At 35.7% G+C, this 16,664-nt stretch overlaps 1 protein-coding gene and 2 non-coding genes across 3 annotated transcripts in view; all 3 read left to right on the top strand.

The window, feature by feature from the left end:
• The window catches only part of LOC122025739, a 50,495-nt gene extending 39,900 nt beyond the window's left edge, over window positions 1-10,595 (top strand). Inside the window, exon 2 of the mRNA XM_042584608.1 lies at window positions 9,843-10,595. Coding sequence (XP_042440542.1) covers window positions 9,843-10,349 — 507 coding nt within the window. The 3' untranslated portion in view covers window positions 10,350-10,595. The remainder of the gene's footprint in view (window positions 1-9,842) is intronic.
• Window positions 2,655-2,760, top strand: LOC122039240. Its single transcript, XR_006128109.1, has one exon. It is a non-coding gene; the product is annotated as a small nucleolar RNA R71 (small nucleolar RNA).
• LOC122039334 lies at window positions 2,802-2,907 on the top strand. Its single transcript, XR_006128174.1, has one exon. It is a non-coding gene; the product is annotated as a small nucleolar RNA R71 (small nucleolar RNA).
• Window positions 10,596-16,664: the final 6,069 nt, after the last annotated feature.

Here is a 16,664-nt window from a genome sequence, read left to right on the forward strand (position 1 = left end):
TTAATAAAATGAAATCCTGCATCGATATTAACTTCCTCAAGCATAGCCCATAGACAATCTTATGCATGACTCCTTTATTATCACCGTCTAAATATTGTATGCCTTAGAACTTGATGAAGGTACAAGGAAACAGGATTAACAATGGAAACAGGTACAAGGAAACAGGATTAATAATGGAAGCAGCCTTAGAAACAGAGGATTTAAACATAGCATCACCACTAAGTAAATCCCACACATATATATATACTATTGAAATTATTAGGAATTATTCGTTTTGCACTATATGGTAATTCAAAATAAGAATTAAAGTCATCAAGTGTTCACTTGTAATTATCATTAAGCAAGCGGAATGAAATCTTTCCTATCCTAAAAATATCTTGAAAATTGATAGAGCTTAAAAGTTCTAAGACAATTCTAGGATATGTTGGGTAATTCATATCCATGAGACTTTTATATCCTATCCTATTAATCAACCATTCAACATTGTTCTTGAGACCCAAAACATCCAAAGTGTTATAATCTAAATATTTAGTGTAGATAATAGGATGGTTAACCAAGGAATTTAAACGAGATTTTTGCTCATCGAAAAATAATTCCATAAAGATTTTTATTACCTTTGTCGCGTGCCCTTTGCTTTTCCTTAATCGTAGACTTTTCTTTGCCCTTGACTTTGGATGCACCATCTTTGCGTGAGCCACCACCTTTCTTAAGATGCTTCAACATCTTATTGATATAGAAGAAAAGCTCAAATTGGTTTTTTTAGGTGTACGGGGATAAATAAGAGAAAAAGGGAAAGGAGAGGGTCCCTTAAGAAGAGAAGAGAGTAGGGATGAGAACTTTGGATGAGAATGAGAATGAGAAGATGGAGGTGAAAGAAGGGAGATGAGAGAAGGTCTTTGAAAGATATAAAGGGGAAAGAAGAAATAAAAGAGGGGCGAGTTGTGAGGAGGCACGGTCGTGTGGAATTAAACACGGCCTCAACTCTAGGGTTTTAAACCCTTGGATTCATGCCACACAGCCGTGTCAAATGACATGGCCAGACTGTGAAACTTATTGTGGCTCACTTTTTTTTCAATGACACGCCTGTGATAAAAAGAACATAGTCATACAGTGGATGCCTCCTGTCTTGATCCAGGATTGGCACAGCGGTGTCTTTTGACACTACCATGTCGTGATACTTACTATGCGTGAGGTCAAAGTTCCTTTAAAAAGTGGCATGATCGTGCCTGAGAGGCATGACCCTGCCGTGAAACCTTTTGTGGGCAAGGCACGATCGTGTCAAAAGACATGGCCTTGCCGTGGAGCATTCTGTCCCTGGCGTTGATGAGGCACAACCGTGCCTTTTGGGCACGACCTACCTTTAAGTTTTCTTCAAATCCCTTCCACGCATGTGGTAAGTACGACGGTCGTATAGGTTTGCAAACTTGAAAACATGCAAAAAGAAGACTCAAATAAAAATCAAAAGGAAGAAATTGAAAACATAAATTAAAATAAGAAAGTAAACCCTTGGGTTGTCTCCCAAGAAGCTGTCGTTTAAGGTCGCGAACTCGACTGCTAACTTGGCTCAGCGGGAACCTTTGCCTTAAAGGGGTTGTATTCCCCTCCACCATGGCAAGGTGAAATTTCTTGCCCTTCGTTCAAGCGCTTGCCAGAATGATATATTTGTCTTTTTTTATTTGGGTTTCTTTTCTTGAATCACCCAACTTGGTGCTACATCCGACAGTCGATCGTCAAGTTGATACTTTTTCTTTTCTGGTTGGAGTCCTTCCAACCTACAACACAAACTTTTGATAGCAAATAAATCAAAGATCATCCTAAAATGATAGGAATTTTTGGAGAGGTAGGAATAGGCTCTCCAATTGGAATATTTTCAATCCCTTTGTTCTTCGCAGTCACTTAAGGATCACTCAAAGTCCTTAGCTCAACTATATTGCAATGCTCAATAGGATTTGATTCGGGCTTTCCCGTAAATGCCCCTAGAGATCTTGAGGATGAGTTAGCCACTTGTGTCATTTGATTATCAAACACTTTTAAAAGTTTCTCAACATTGTCCATTCTTCCATTAAGTTGCTTGATCTCAGTCTTCATCTTTAATTTAGTGGCTTGCATCTCTTCAAGAATTTTCTCTAATCTTGAGGGTTGTGAATTTTGTTTAAATCCAGAAGATTATCTTACTTTATCTTGGTTGTTGCGGTAAGAAAAATCTGGGTAATTTCTTCATCCGAGGTTATAAGGTCTGGAGTAAGGATTGTTGGGTCTTGAGTTGAAGTTGTCAATAGCGTCCGCTTGTTCAATTTGATCCAATTGTGTGTAGTAATTTGCTTCTAATTGGTGAGCTTCCTTAGTTCTGTATCACCACAAATTTCGCAACTTGTAATCATCGTATGATTCACATTCATCAAATCAAACTTCTTTGTAAAGGCATCCATTTTTGTAGAAATTAAATCCAAGGTGCCCACATCATATTTTTTGATAATCTTGATTGGTTGCTTTGCTCTGATGCCCATTAATGATGATTAAGTGTCACATTTTCAATGATCTCAGTTTCATCAAGTCCTTTATTCATTAAAGGTCCGCCTGCTGCGGAATCTAAGGACGCCTTTATTTAATAATTAATTCCATTATAAAAGATATGGATGACAAGCTATTTATCAAGTCCATGGTGAGGTCACAGTTTAAGTATTCTCTTAATTTATCCCAAGCTTCGTACAAAGATTCTCCATCCTTTTATATAAAGCTTGTAATAAGATTTCACATAATTAATTCCATTATAAAAGATATGGATGACAAGCTATTTATCAAGTCCATGGTGAGGTCACAGTCTAAGCATTCTCTTTAATTTATCCCAAGCTTCGTACAAAAATTCTCTATCCTTTTATATAAAGCTTGTAATAAGATTTTGCATATGGGTAGTCTTGCTTGGTAGATAAAATTTTTCCAAGAATCTTTGCTCACATTGTTTCTAAGTAGTAATATTGTTAGTAGGAAATGAATTGAGCCAAGATTTAGCTCTATCCCTCAGTGAAAAATCAAATAACATCATTCTGACAACCTCAAATACCATTCATTTTCATTGTTCCACAAATCTCATAGAATATTTCCAAGTGTTGGTTGGGGTCTTGAATGGGTCCTCCTCAAAATGGTTTTGTTGCACTATAGAAATAATAGCAGGTTTGAGTTCAAAATTGTTGGTCTCAATAGTAGGTCTGGTGAGCTAGACCTTAAGCCCCTTGCATATAGTGTTGCATAATCCTTCAAAGGTTTGCTTGCTAGATTTGTATTTACTCTTCTTCTAATGTATTTACATATTTCTTCTTCTTCCTAATGTTCTGTCAATCTTAGGATCGACTGACTAAAGATTTCCTGCCATATTAGCCCTTCGCATGCAAGAAAACAAATTCAAATCTCTTTTCAAATAAAATTCCAAATTAGAGTTATTGTAATTAAGAAAATGTAGAATTTTATGAGAAAGAAAATTGAATTGCAAAACTATTCACAAGTACTAAATGCAGAATTTTATTAGTAAAAAGAAAGAAGTCTAGAGTAACTAAATTGTCTGTTAACTAATAATAATCGAAAATAGTTTCCAGCAACGACACAAAAGATTTATTATCTAATTGTAATTACATGATTATGTCCATCAAGTAATAAAATATCGAATGGACTGTTGATTAAACACTTGTTAAGTTCGCTAAGTAAGTAATCTAGATAATTAAAGGTTGTGTGAAAGTTTGAGAGAAAGAATGTAAGAGAGAGAAATCCAATGAGAAGATGATTGCAGAAGTAAGAATTGATTTGAGAAAGATTCTAGGATTTCGGTTTCATCATGATGATAGTTGATGATGCTCTATGAATTATTTATCTCCTTACCTCCATTTTTATGCTCTTGTAGGGATTCTAATCAAATTATCTGTATGGACCCGTGATGGTTACACCGGAGTGTTTACCCCATTAAATTTCAATGTTATTAAGTAAAGAGATAACATAGAAAGTCAGTGTTTACCCTCTGTCAAATGAAGGCTCCTAGCCATACAATCTAGATTACACAAGTTACTTCCTAACATTAAATTAAAAATCATTAAATTATAATTAGCTAATCCCTTATAGAGAATTGATCTCTATTTCAAGGTGATACTCTAGAAAGTCCGATTAAAAAGATTTCCTCTATTACTAAGGGCCCCAGTCATACAATCTAAAGCATCTCCCTTTCATGGTGACCAATCCTTCACATCCATTGAATCAAACAACACATACAATTAATCATTCATCACACATATTTAATCAAACAAGAAAAAGATACAAACATATCATAGAACAAGGAAATTGGCAAATCCATAGTTAATACATCAACATCACATCATAATTATTCTCTATATTTTAGAATCCGGAGAATTTACTCCATAGCAATGAAAATACAACCATAAGACATAGAAAAAAATAATTTCCAACTCAAATCTAGAAGAAAGGAGACGATAAAGCTTAGTGAGATGCTGCCAATGTTTCCGGTTGAAATCCTTGCTATGATGATGGACGAATTGGTGAAAGCTACCTCGGATGCTAGACGAATCATCGAAATTTGCCTCGGATGTTGACCTTGTGGGTTCTCTTGAAGGGAAAACTCTCTCTCTCCTCTAAAGGGGATATTCCACCCCTTTTATAGACCTCCATACGGGCCCCTCTTGACACCACATGGTCGTGCCTATGAAGCACGACCTTGGCATGAAAATGTTTGTGAAGAGGGTACGGCCGAACTATGGGACTCTGTGAGCAAGGGATGGTCGGATCGTGAAACTCACTGTGAGCAAGGCACAATCGAATCGTGAGGCTGGCTGGGACTCCTTGAGAGACACAATCGTGCTCTTGAGGCACGACCATGTCTTGGCTGAATAAGACACGGTCGTGCCTTTGGCTTCTTTCTCTCTAAGCTCTCTCCAACATCTAATAAGCTCCATTTTTCTCCAAAAAGTATCGTGTCAATCAAAATACGGAAAAAAAATCATATTTCCGAAGCAAAAGAGTAAAAGTGCCGATATTATAATGAAATAGGGTGCGTTAGTGTAGATCATGCTCATGAAATGCAAGTAAATATGTGACAAATAATGCCTAGAAACATGCATAATCCACGCACATCAACAGTGTGCCAACTGACAGTGCATCATCCCTACTGAAAAGGAGTATAGATCATTTGCATAAGCCAAGTGAGTCAATCTGAGGTGGACACGCCGTGGGTGCAACCTAAAGCCTACTCTGATTGTACACTGCTATATTTGCCTCCCAAAGAACTCAACACTGATACCAAATAAGTAGGGCGATAGTGGGTCTCTATCGTAGTCCTCTGCCCCTGAAATGCCTAAACGTTCCAGCATTGATGAAAATGAGAATAAGGTAGTTGTCACACATTCCATAATCCATGCTATAAACCACTCAGGAAAATTCAGTCCAATAAGAAATCCAGTGCACTGAATCAAACGCCTTCTGGAGGCAGAGATGTGTTTCTTGATGTATCTTCGAAAGAGCTCCTGGCAAGTGGATATTATCTGTGATGAGTCGGCCTTGCACAAATACTGCCTATGACTCATGTAGCATGTGATCTAATGTGTCAGACAGTCGGTATGCCAAAAGTTTAGAGATAACCTTATAGAAAACCGTATAGCAAGAGATTAACCGATAATCCGACACTTTGCTTGCAGGTGTGGACTTTGGGACAAGTGATATCAAAGTGTGATTCCATCTTCTGAGCAGTTTACCATTCTTAAAGAACTCCAAAATGGCAATAGAAACATCCCCACCAATCGTATCCCAATCTTGTTTAAAAAACTTTGACCCATAATCGTATGAGTCAGGCGCCCGTTGATCCCCTATATCAAATAGCGTTGCCTTGATTTCTTGTACTGTAGGAAGACATCTTGATCATGTTAATTAGTATGGATGAATCGCCCAAACGAAATACATGAATGAGGGAATGCAGATCAGTCCAATAATGTGCCAAGTTTCCTTTGGAAGTGATCCGTGAAGAAGAATAGACACCTTGAAACTACATAATCTTTAGTATTTAAAATGCAGGTTTCCTAAATGGTTTTGGACAGATGTAGTTTCCACAGCTTGCTTTCTAATTAATCGCATGTCATCGTCTGTTCTTCATGGTGAAACTCCTTAACGCATTCTATTTCCAAATAAGTTAGTATTTCTATTGAACCTAGAACATTTGGTTGTACCTGCTTTGTTTGGATAGTCGTCCTTGGGTGACAAAATTTGATCCAAAATTTTTAAAGTGTGTTTTTCTTGGATTCAAAAAGGGTATTGTTGCTCTACTAATCTTAATAAGTATTGTAATTACCTTCAAAGAAGAGACAATTGGATGCAAATGGGTATTTATAGTTAAAGTCAATCCTAATGGATCTTTTGCTCAACTGAAAGGTCATTTTGTTGCTAAAGGCTATGCCTAAACTTATGAAGTGGCCCTAAACACTAAACCTTTCGGGAAGAAGTTTATATGGAGCAATTGCTAAGCTTTATTGCTCAAGGGGAGAATGGGAAACTTTGTCATTTTTATAAATCCTTAAATGGTTTGAAACAACGTCCCCATGCCTAGTTTGACAAATTTAGTTAGCAATTGAGAAGTGCATCATCTTATTCGTTGTATATGTGGATGATATTGTTAACACCGGGAGTGATGTTGTAGGTATTTCGTCTCTTAAATCTTTTCTTCACAATCAGTTCACACAAAGGATTTAGGAATTTTAAAATACTTCCTGGATATTGAGGAGAAGTAAGAAAGGAATTTTTTTATTTTAGTGGAAGTATGTACTTGACTTATTGTCAAATATGGGAAAATTAGAGGCTAAACCATGTAGTACTCCAATGACTCCTAATCTACAACTCACAAAAGATTTACAAAAGATGGTGAATTATTTAAGAATCCTAAGAGGTATAGAAGATTGGTTGGAAAGTTAGATTATCTCATTATGTCTTATCCAAATATTGCATATTCAGTAAGTTTTGTGAGTCAGTATATATGGCTTATCCAATAGTTAATCATTGGACAGTTGTACAACATATTTTGTGCTATTTGAAAATGTCACTTGGACGAGGTATCTCGTATAGCAATCATGACCATACTAAGATTGAGTATTTTCTAGATGTTGACTTGGTAGGATCTAAGGATGATCAATGATTCACATCTGGTTATTGTATTTTTGTTGTGAGAAATCTAGTTTTATGGAATTGTCTCACATTCGAGAACGAAATCATAATATAGAGCTACAAATGTGGTGTGTGAGATAGAGTGGATGTATCAAGAAAGTATGTCTTAAAACTTCAGTAGTAACCAAATTGTGGTGTGATAATCAAGCAACTCTACATGTTTCTTTCAATCGCGTATTCCATCGAACTAATTATATTGAAATTGACGGGCATTTTGTTTGTGAAAAAATTCAACAAGGAAAAAATATGTGAGAGATATTTTTACAAAAACATTAAAAGTGGTTCGAGTTGATTATCTTTGTAACAAATCTGGGTATGATTAATCTTTATGCCCCTCCAGCTTGAGGGGGAATGTTATAGATTATAAAAATAAAAATAGGAAATATAGAGATATGATTTATCTTAATTGTAGGGATATGATTTATCTTGATTGTAGGGATTTGATTAAGTCTAGATACTCTCTCTATATACGTATGAGATGAATAAAAAAACAAAAAAAAATTAGATTTCACCTTTTGCCACATGAGATGAATAAAATTAATAACATATTTTTTCTTCCAAAATTTCTTAGCAATATATAAACTAACTTTAGAAGGGGAGCCTTGATGCAACGGTAAAGTTGTTGTTGTGTGACCCGGAGGTCACGGGTTTGAGTCTCAAAAACAGTCTATTGCAAAGGTAAGGTTGTGTACAATAAACCCTTCTTCGGGTCTTCGTATTGATAAAAGTTTCGTGTATCAGGCTGTCCTTTTATATAAACTAACTTTAGCTAATATTTGATCAAATATTAATGTACAAATTTTTAGACCCTACGCCTTTTCGATGAATCCTCGTGCTCTCATTTTGACCAAATGTCATGTCTAAGACTCGTATTTCACATACATGGATATGAATACTCTTTTTCAAATCTGAATAATATAGAGTACATAGATATATTACTATCCATAAATATAAATATATCATATGGAGTATGTTCATCTATAAGTGAATCACTTGTAATAGCTTTAATGTTTGACGTTAGAGGGTCCTTAACAATTTCTGAGGTGTTGACTTGTCAACTGTGACTCTTGTAATTTTATTTAGAATTATTCTACATTCTAGATAGTAAACATTGGACTAATTTATTACTACAAGATAGTTATATTGAATGTCTTTGTATCCTACATGTTTTGTAGTCTTCATCACGAGGTATCCATCCCTACACCACAGGCTTTAGATTGGTATTCTACCCTAAAGAAGCTCTTCTATGAAAATGGAGGCTTGACTCTAGTTGTTATCTACTTTTTTTTTTTCACTTATAAACCTTCAGAGAATATATTTAATGTGTTTTCTAATGGTTTAATAGTGCAAGATGTTATTTGACACTGAACATGAATGAAAAATGCCAATGCATTGCTCAACTATGGTAAAGACACCATGGAGAGTAAGGGTTTTAAATATGATTTGAAATGGAGCCAATGCATTGCTCAATTATGGTAAGGAGCTAGGAAAACCAAGCCTTCAAAAGAGGTCCTTGGAAGAATAAAGGTCCTGATTGGGATTGTTTTTTTTTTGATAACCATGGTTCTTTTGAGGGATTTTACCTAAACAAACAAGAATAAATTGAGAAAGACATAAAAATTAGAGAAAATTGTCAAACGAGTGTTTACAAGAGCAATAGGAGGGTGAGGAGATAAAAGCCCTGAAAATAGTGGAAGCCTATTCTATCTTTGGTGACCTCAATCCCTTATTCATTCCATTGTGTGATACCAGGTGATTGTAGGTGCAAATTTCTTGCTGCCAATATTGTTGTTGGTTAACTCTGTGCTGCATCGAGTGTAACATGGCCAGTAAGTGTCGTAGCTGAAGTTGCACGAGCAATTAACGGCTCTATAGAGCTAGTTGAGCAATGAATTTTGCTGTCATGCTTTGTAGGCATTGAGCATTATAGCAACCATTATTGTCAAATAGCTTTTGTTGTTGCAAATAGACAAAAAATGCCTCTTCCTCACCCATTATGCACACCAAAGATTGAAATGAACATTGATAACTAAAGCTGGTCAGGATGGAGGAGAACACCAAATCCATGAATTTGTTAAGTGCAAATAAATGTATTTTCTTAGAGAATTATTTTCATTAAACTAGGTTGATTCCTTTTCTGACTTAAACATTATACATGACCATTTATAAATTTGTTCTAATAACTCCTTGTTTGATTAGTTATTATTGTACTAAAAAGATATAACTAAATATAAATATAATTATTTGTCAACGTGAAATCTCAAGATGTGGTAGAGAGACACAGCACTGTTGTAGAACACATCGAGAAGGGAAAAGTGAAGAAAGGTTGGGACAAATGGGTCAGTTGAGAATAAGAAGACAAATCTAATTCATTATTTTCTTATTTTGAGAAAATATATTTGGAAGAAGGTTTTTGACCTTTACACCTTTCTTCTCTAATAATCTCTCTCCAAGCGGCAGTTGGTAAATATTTCTTCCTAATTTACTATATAGACTTTCCTCTCACTAAAATGCACCTACTTTTGTGTTTTTTGACGGATCAAATCTAGTGGGTGGTATCCATCATTTGCTCAAGAAACTATTCATTTTGTTTCTGTTTTTTCAGTATTACTACTTTGTCTGTCATTTTATTATTTCAGATGGATACTGAAGCAGCAACGGAGATCAAGCCTAAGAATGAATTTCCATCCAAGCAACTTGATAGCAGGAGTCCCAGCTGGCTAACCAGGCTCTTCAATTTACTTCCATTGTTCACCTTTATCTTCCTCACAGTCAATGCTGTGGAGTCTGCTTATCACTCACGTCATGACCCTTCAGCACTGGTCTTCTCGGCATTTATTTACTCAGACTTACTGCTGCTCTTTGCTTGCCTTAAGATGTTTGACAATCTTGGCCCGGATTCCCCACCGAAGAGGAAGGGGCAGCTGAAGCTGGCAGTGTGGGTCCTTGCTGCTGGTCTCAATGTTGCCTTTGCATGGCGTGTGGCAGCGGTGATGCCACTGCCACTATCTGTCATGCTATGGCTAATGTCTGGGGTAGTCACTGTAGGTGGATTTTTTGGATTGTTTATCTACCGGGAGGATGGCCCTGTTCCTGCTTACGCTCATGTCAAAAGCACCCAGCTTACTCCTGCCGAAAATGCTTGAGATGGATTGACTGCTCAGTTAACGTCAATCAGCATTACCTATGTATGAAATAAACAATGTGGTTCATGTGTTGTGGTTTATGTGTAGTGCAGACCCACTGCTCGGTATTTGGTGTGTGAAATAAACAGTATATGTGGTGCAGATCAACTAGTGGCCACCTGAAATCTGAATACTCTATTCTATGGATTATTGTATGAAAATAGGTTCAACACTTATTAAATGCTTGTTCCACGTCCTTCATCTACAGATTATTACAATGTTTGTATAGTATTAGTTAACTGTGTCATTAAAGATGCTCTGTGGTCTTTTTAAAGGACCTATTAAAAACTGTTTCTTATTTAGTCAAATTTTACAAGGACCAGATATATAAAGTAATAGGGCCCAGGTTGTAGTACAGACGGTGGACACATGACATTTCGGATGTATAATATCCATATCCAATCTCTGCATTGTTATGGCCATATCCATATCCAATCTCCACATTGTTATGGCCATAAACGTTTAACAATTTTATTTGTATGTATTAGTGCCATCTTATACATCTATCAACCACTAACACAACATTACTATTTAGAATTTAATCACAATTATTATATAATATAATAAGATTGCTAACAAAAGATTAGATATATTGAATAGTATAATTACTAAATAAGTGTTCCCGCTAAGTGATTATCTCTATAGTTCTCTCATTAATAATTTCTGACTTGTACTAAAGCTAATTGATAACTCATTTATTTGATACATTCTTTTAATTGATATTAGGTGATTTTAAGCTAATTGTATTTGTTAGTTGACATATTTTAGATTGTTTACAAATTGAGAATTATTTTGAGCTAAATTGTATTTCTTCTCTTAATTCATGATATATTCCTCATCTCAATTTGAATTTGGTCTTGTAGGACATTGAAATTGATATATGATTCAAGTGAAGTGAATTCAAGAGGAAGCAAACCAATTCAAGGGGAGGCTTGGTCCATTCAACCAAGTGAAGAAGCCCAAAACCCTACTTGGGTTCAATTCGATTCCAACCCATCTCAAGGAGTAAACCCATTGAACTCAACCCAAGTTCAATACTCTCAACAAATCCCTAAAACCCCACTTGGACCTGACCCAAAGTTACTGTTCATAGCCAGTTCAAACCCTAGTATTAAACCCAGATTTTGGCACAGTGAACAGTGGCTTGTGCTACTGAAACATCCCGTGTTCAACCCTCAAGTTTTTTTTTAAAACAACCCTCTCGACCTCTGCTATGTAGATAACCGTAGTGCAACACCATCATAATGATTTATCTTATCCAATGTAAATGACATCATCCCAATAAGAGTTTAATAAAAAGTAACAATAAATTCTCAAATCTCTCCCTATACTAAGGAAGAACCTCTCACAATAGAACGAGTATGCTTTGCACCCCTATACGTCTGGACAGTGTCGTGCGTCCATCTCGCCTCCTCGCCTACTCCATCCACATGCTCCTAGTAAACGTCCTCACCTGTAACATAAATATGGTGAGTCTACGACCCAGCAAGTATAAACCAATATGAATATGAAGATCTCCATAAAGTAGTAGAAATAGCAACTAGAAGTCTTTAAAAGAAGTCATAACACAACCCAAGTTCGATATATGAAAGATATAACATGCAATGGTGATCCCATGTAGCTAATAGGGTGAATATGTCACATATCCGGTAACCACAATTAGAGCCAGTCAACAGTCCCATGAACCTAGAGGTATCTCGTAGAAAACATGCATCCAGTCATATAGCCGAAGCTAACCATATCAGTCAAGTTTGGATGGGCCCTCCCCGGAGCTCATCCCGGGTCACCCATCCCGTACTGCTACCACATATGCTCATATACATCCAATTAGCCACATAAGATTCATATAACCATAATAAATTCTAGTCATTCATTCCATAGCATGTTCCAGTCATTCTTTCCATATTCGTTCCTATAACAGTAGCATTCTTCATTTATTCCTTAGGCATATCAATTCACAAGGACCCTTCCATATCCAAACATGCATAACTTAAGAATACATAATATAAATCATGCATATCATAATAGAGAACAGATCACAATATAAATCATACAAACCAAAATAGAGAACATGTCACAATATAAGTCATACATATCAGAACGAAGAATATATCACAATATAAATCCTACATATCAGAATAGAGAACAAATCACAATATAGATCATGCATTTCAAAACAGAGGACAGATCACAATATTGAAACTATCATGGAAATACTTGAATCCTGTTACACGAACCAATACCGCAAACCACATCAAAATCACAAGGAAAACTTCAACAATTAAACACAAATCAACTGTCAACTTGATCAAAAACACTTCGGTAGGAACTAAGAGCACATAAGAATTTAAATCCTACCACTACACAGAAACCCCACGAAAACAAAACAGCAACCGAAATTCACACCACAATCTCAACCAACTACAGTAGTAAATCAACAACGAACCTCCAACAAAAACCATGCTAAGCCACATGAAACCAACACAGTACACAGCTAAAGAGCATATCAACACAACCAGAGCAGCAGGAAGGAATAAAACGTAAGCCACCATAGCGTAAACCACCAACACTCTATCCGAAGCTATCAAGAACCCAAAATTTTAAACAATCATCCTCAAAACTAGTTGGAGAACGTCACAGGAACAAAACCAAACCCAGGGCTACGTAGACCACCCAAATGCAACTTATTCCACCAATACATCTCGGCCAGACAAATAAGCAAACAGGTAACATTCAGAACTCACAACGTCAACAACATGGAGAAAAAATCAGATCCCAAATCCAATCGAGACAAGCAAACACTACGAGGAAACCCGTAAATAGACGATTCCACTGAACACGAACTCGATCAATACAGAATGTTCTGGCGCAAGCTACAAATTCATGGGGACCAAACAAGAACTCCAATGAAACCTCAAAGCACAACAATACTCTACGGAGGAGGAACTCATCAAATAACAAATTCAGCATGACCCTCATAGTAACAAGCTAAACACATCAAAGCCCAAATCCGTTGCAGAAATCATCGGAAAGCCAAAAGATGAGTCAAGAATGCACAATAACGACCAGGAATAGCACGAAAACCCCAAATCGGTCAAAAGCTTCACGAAATGAGACAATCGGAGCTCATAAAAGGCACTTCAGTACCTCCTATGTTCTAATTCCCTACCTCACAGATCTCACTCATTCATAAAGGGTATGAACTTGCCTTTCCCTTCTTGCATCGCCGGCGGAATCCCTAACACTATGTTGTTGTGCCGACGGGGAGTATGTGTAGGCCATCTGTGTCCGGTCGACGTGTACTCCGCCGCTCGCCGACGTGGGAAGGCGTCTGACCAGATCTCACAGCCGGTGACGAGGTGGGTCGAAGACCACAATGGAGGAGAAGAAGAGTAACGGCGATTTTGGGAAGCACAGTGAAGAGAATCGGCGAGAAATTTGGGATTTATACCTAGGTTAATGATTTTGGTTAACGATTTTAACTTAGGGTAATTAGATTTATCAACTTCTAACTTAATTAGGTATTATCTTAAACTTCCTCACCGTTAACTATTCTACCCTGAAATATGTGTAGAAATTCATTTTAACTCCCAAAAATTCCTAAAAATTCATAATTAATTAATTTAAATAAAATTTTAAATTAATTTCTTAATTCCTGCTCGTGAGTCCTTACAATTTCCCCTCCTTATAAAAATTTCGTCCTCGAAATTTGATTTACCAAATAGTTCCGAATAGCGGTTGCGCATATCCAGTTCAATTTCTCAGGTAGCCTCCTCCACCAGCTGACTTCCCCATATAATCTTCACCATTTGGTCTCTCACTTCAAACTCCAAGTCTTTCTGCCTCTAACTCACCGTGTGAGTCAACACGTCCAGGCCCTAAAACATGTAGATGCAAAATAATTTCCCAAGTAAACTAAACCCAAAGGCAACACCAGAGATCCTTACCCCACTTATAATTCATGAATTTTAGCTAAAAGGAAAGAGTTATGATCAAATAAGTGGCCTAATTACTCAATCTTAGGAAAGTATAACAACTCAATATTAGGAAAGTCCTGTGACAGCACTTTAGAAGAGTCTTTTAATGAGGTCTTGGATGAGTCCCTTACCAATGCAAGTCTTAGGATAATCTGATATTAAGTTACCTCCTCAGAGACTCACCAACTCAATATTAACCATAACTCATGCTCTTAAAACCCATCTCATTCCTGCTATCCAGAGAAACCCAATGAGCAAATTGAACAAAGTAAACATATGGTGTAATAATACTAGGCACCAACTAAAAAATTTGTCATATAACTTAGGTCCTCTTATCTTTAATTATCTTCCAAATATCAGTATGTGTTATGTTCCTTAAATCATAATTGTTATGACATCTTTTAATTGATTTTTTTTTTCCAAAACAATTAAATATAAACCCTAAACCTAATACTAGGGTAATATATAAACCGTGGTTTTAAGAACTTCCAATGAATTAGGAAATTTAAAGCTACTAAGTATACTTCCAACCATATCTATCAATGCTTCAATTCTCCTGGCTGTAATTTCTTTACATATTAAATCATTTTAATGAAGTGGTCTTTAACTTCTCATTTTATCCGTCCTTTATATTTGTATTAAAATGAACATAAACTACATCGTCATCTAAATATCTATATTACTAAAGACATTAAATTGGGTTACACTCTCAAACACTGACTAATTCAATGAAACTGAGATAGGCGATAGAGATCAAGGTTACTTTAAATAAAATAACAAAAACAATTTACATAAATAGATCAAGGAAATTTGCATATATAAGTACATGGGACTTCTCTAAAAGCTAATTAAATAAAATGAAGCCAAGCTACACGTATCTTGACATTTTCGTGCACAATAAGTATACAACCTTCCCTTTCTTACAGCAATTGATACCAATATAATAACTTTTATCATTTAAAATAAAAACTACAGAAAGTGCTTAAGTAACTATGGGTATGGTAAAAAGGAGACTAGGCATTCGAGAAGGCATGAAGAGGTATAGGGAGCAGTAAGAAATAGCATAATTGAATATATAGCCTTCATTTATAAACCAGGTGCAATAATGACATGAGGCACAATGGAATGCAATTAGTTTAAGTAGCAAAACACATTTCAGATGAATTCGTGAGTAATTATGCAGAAATTGTCATGATGAGCATTATCATATATCATCATCCAAACCATGTTTGTCCCAACTATTTAAGAGCTACATCAGTCTTATCCATTTGTTGATCACTATGAGAAGTCTTATCATTTATGATACCCAAATTAATTAGATCATTTCTTGCCAGTCCCACAATTGTAAAAACTGTCTTCAAAATATAATTTATTTCACAATTGGTCTCAATGGCACAATAGCATGCAATCATACTGATAAGAGTGAAACTGCATAAGACATTAATCTCATCGATTCACACTACTAATAACAAGGACCAACAACCTAAAATGGCAAATTTCTGCATCTAATATTTCTAAAGACAGGCTGGTAACATGAAACCTAATTTAAACTTAGGCTTTAAATTGATCATATTATACTGCATAAAAGATATTTTTGCAGTAGATTGTAGGCATCTAGCAAACTGTATGTTGCCCAAAAGAATGGTAGCTGTATTTTTTTTTTCCATTCTTATTTTTTATACTAGTTCTACAATGTAGCACGATGCTTATCCTAAAGACTAATCATCCAATTCAAGTTTCCTCTATCAATTCATTGAAATTTTCTATTAACTAGGCCAACCAATTTCTACATTTGAAATTCTGAATGTATAGCTTCGTTGAGTAACAAACAATCCAGGGAATATTCCTGTTAGAAACAGATAGAGAAATAATATTCAAGTTCTAGCGCTATAAGGTCTGAGAAAAGTAGAAACAACATAAAAACAACAAAATAACTGAATCCAGGAGAGAACAAGAATGAACTTACATCAAAGTTTTGTACGAAAAGAAAAAAAATATATTCATTTTTAAGCATAAAACATGATTGATAACAGAGTCAAATTATGTAGCTAACAAGTCATAATTTTAACTTGAACAAAAAACAAATAACATTAGTTGGGTGAACTACTTAAAAAAAAATGTATTGGGCTCCATTTTATATAGAGTATGGACATGATCAATTTTTATACCACATTGTTCATTGATGACTTGAAAGTTGTTACTTGTTACAGTGGAAATCTCAGTCAAAATTTACTGCAAAAGACGTGACAAGCAAAAGGATCAAGATCAAGTATACAGGTTAATGACTTCAAAGGGTAAG

This window comes from Zingiber officinale, chromosome 1A (assembly GCF_018446385.1).
Source record: "Zingiber officinale cultivar Zhangliang chromosome 1A, Zo_v1.1, whole genome shotgun sequence".
Lineage (NCBI taxonomy): Eukaryota > Viridiplantae > Streptophyta > Magnoliopsida > Zingiberales > Zingiberaceae > Zingiber > Zingiber officinale.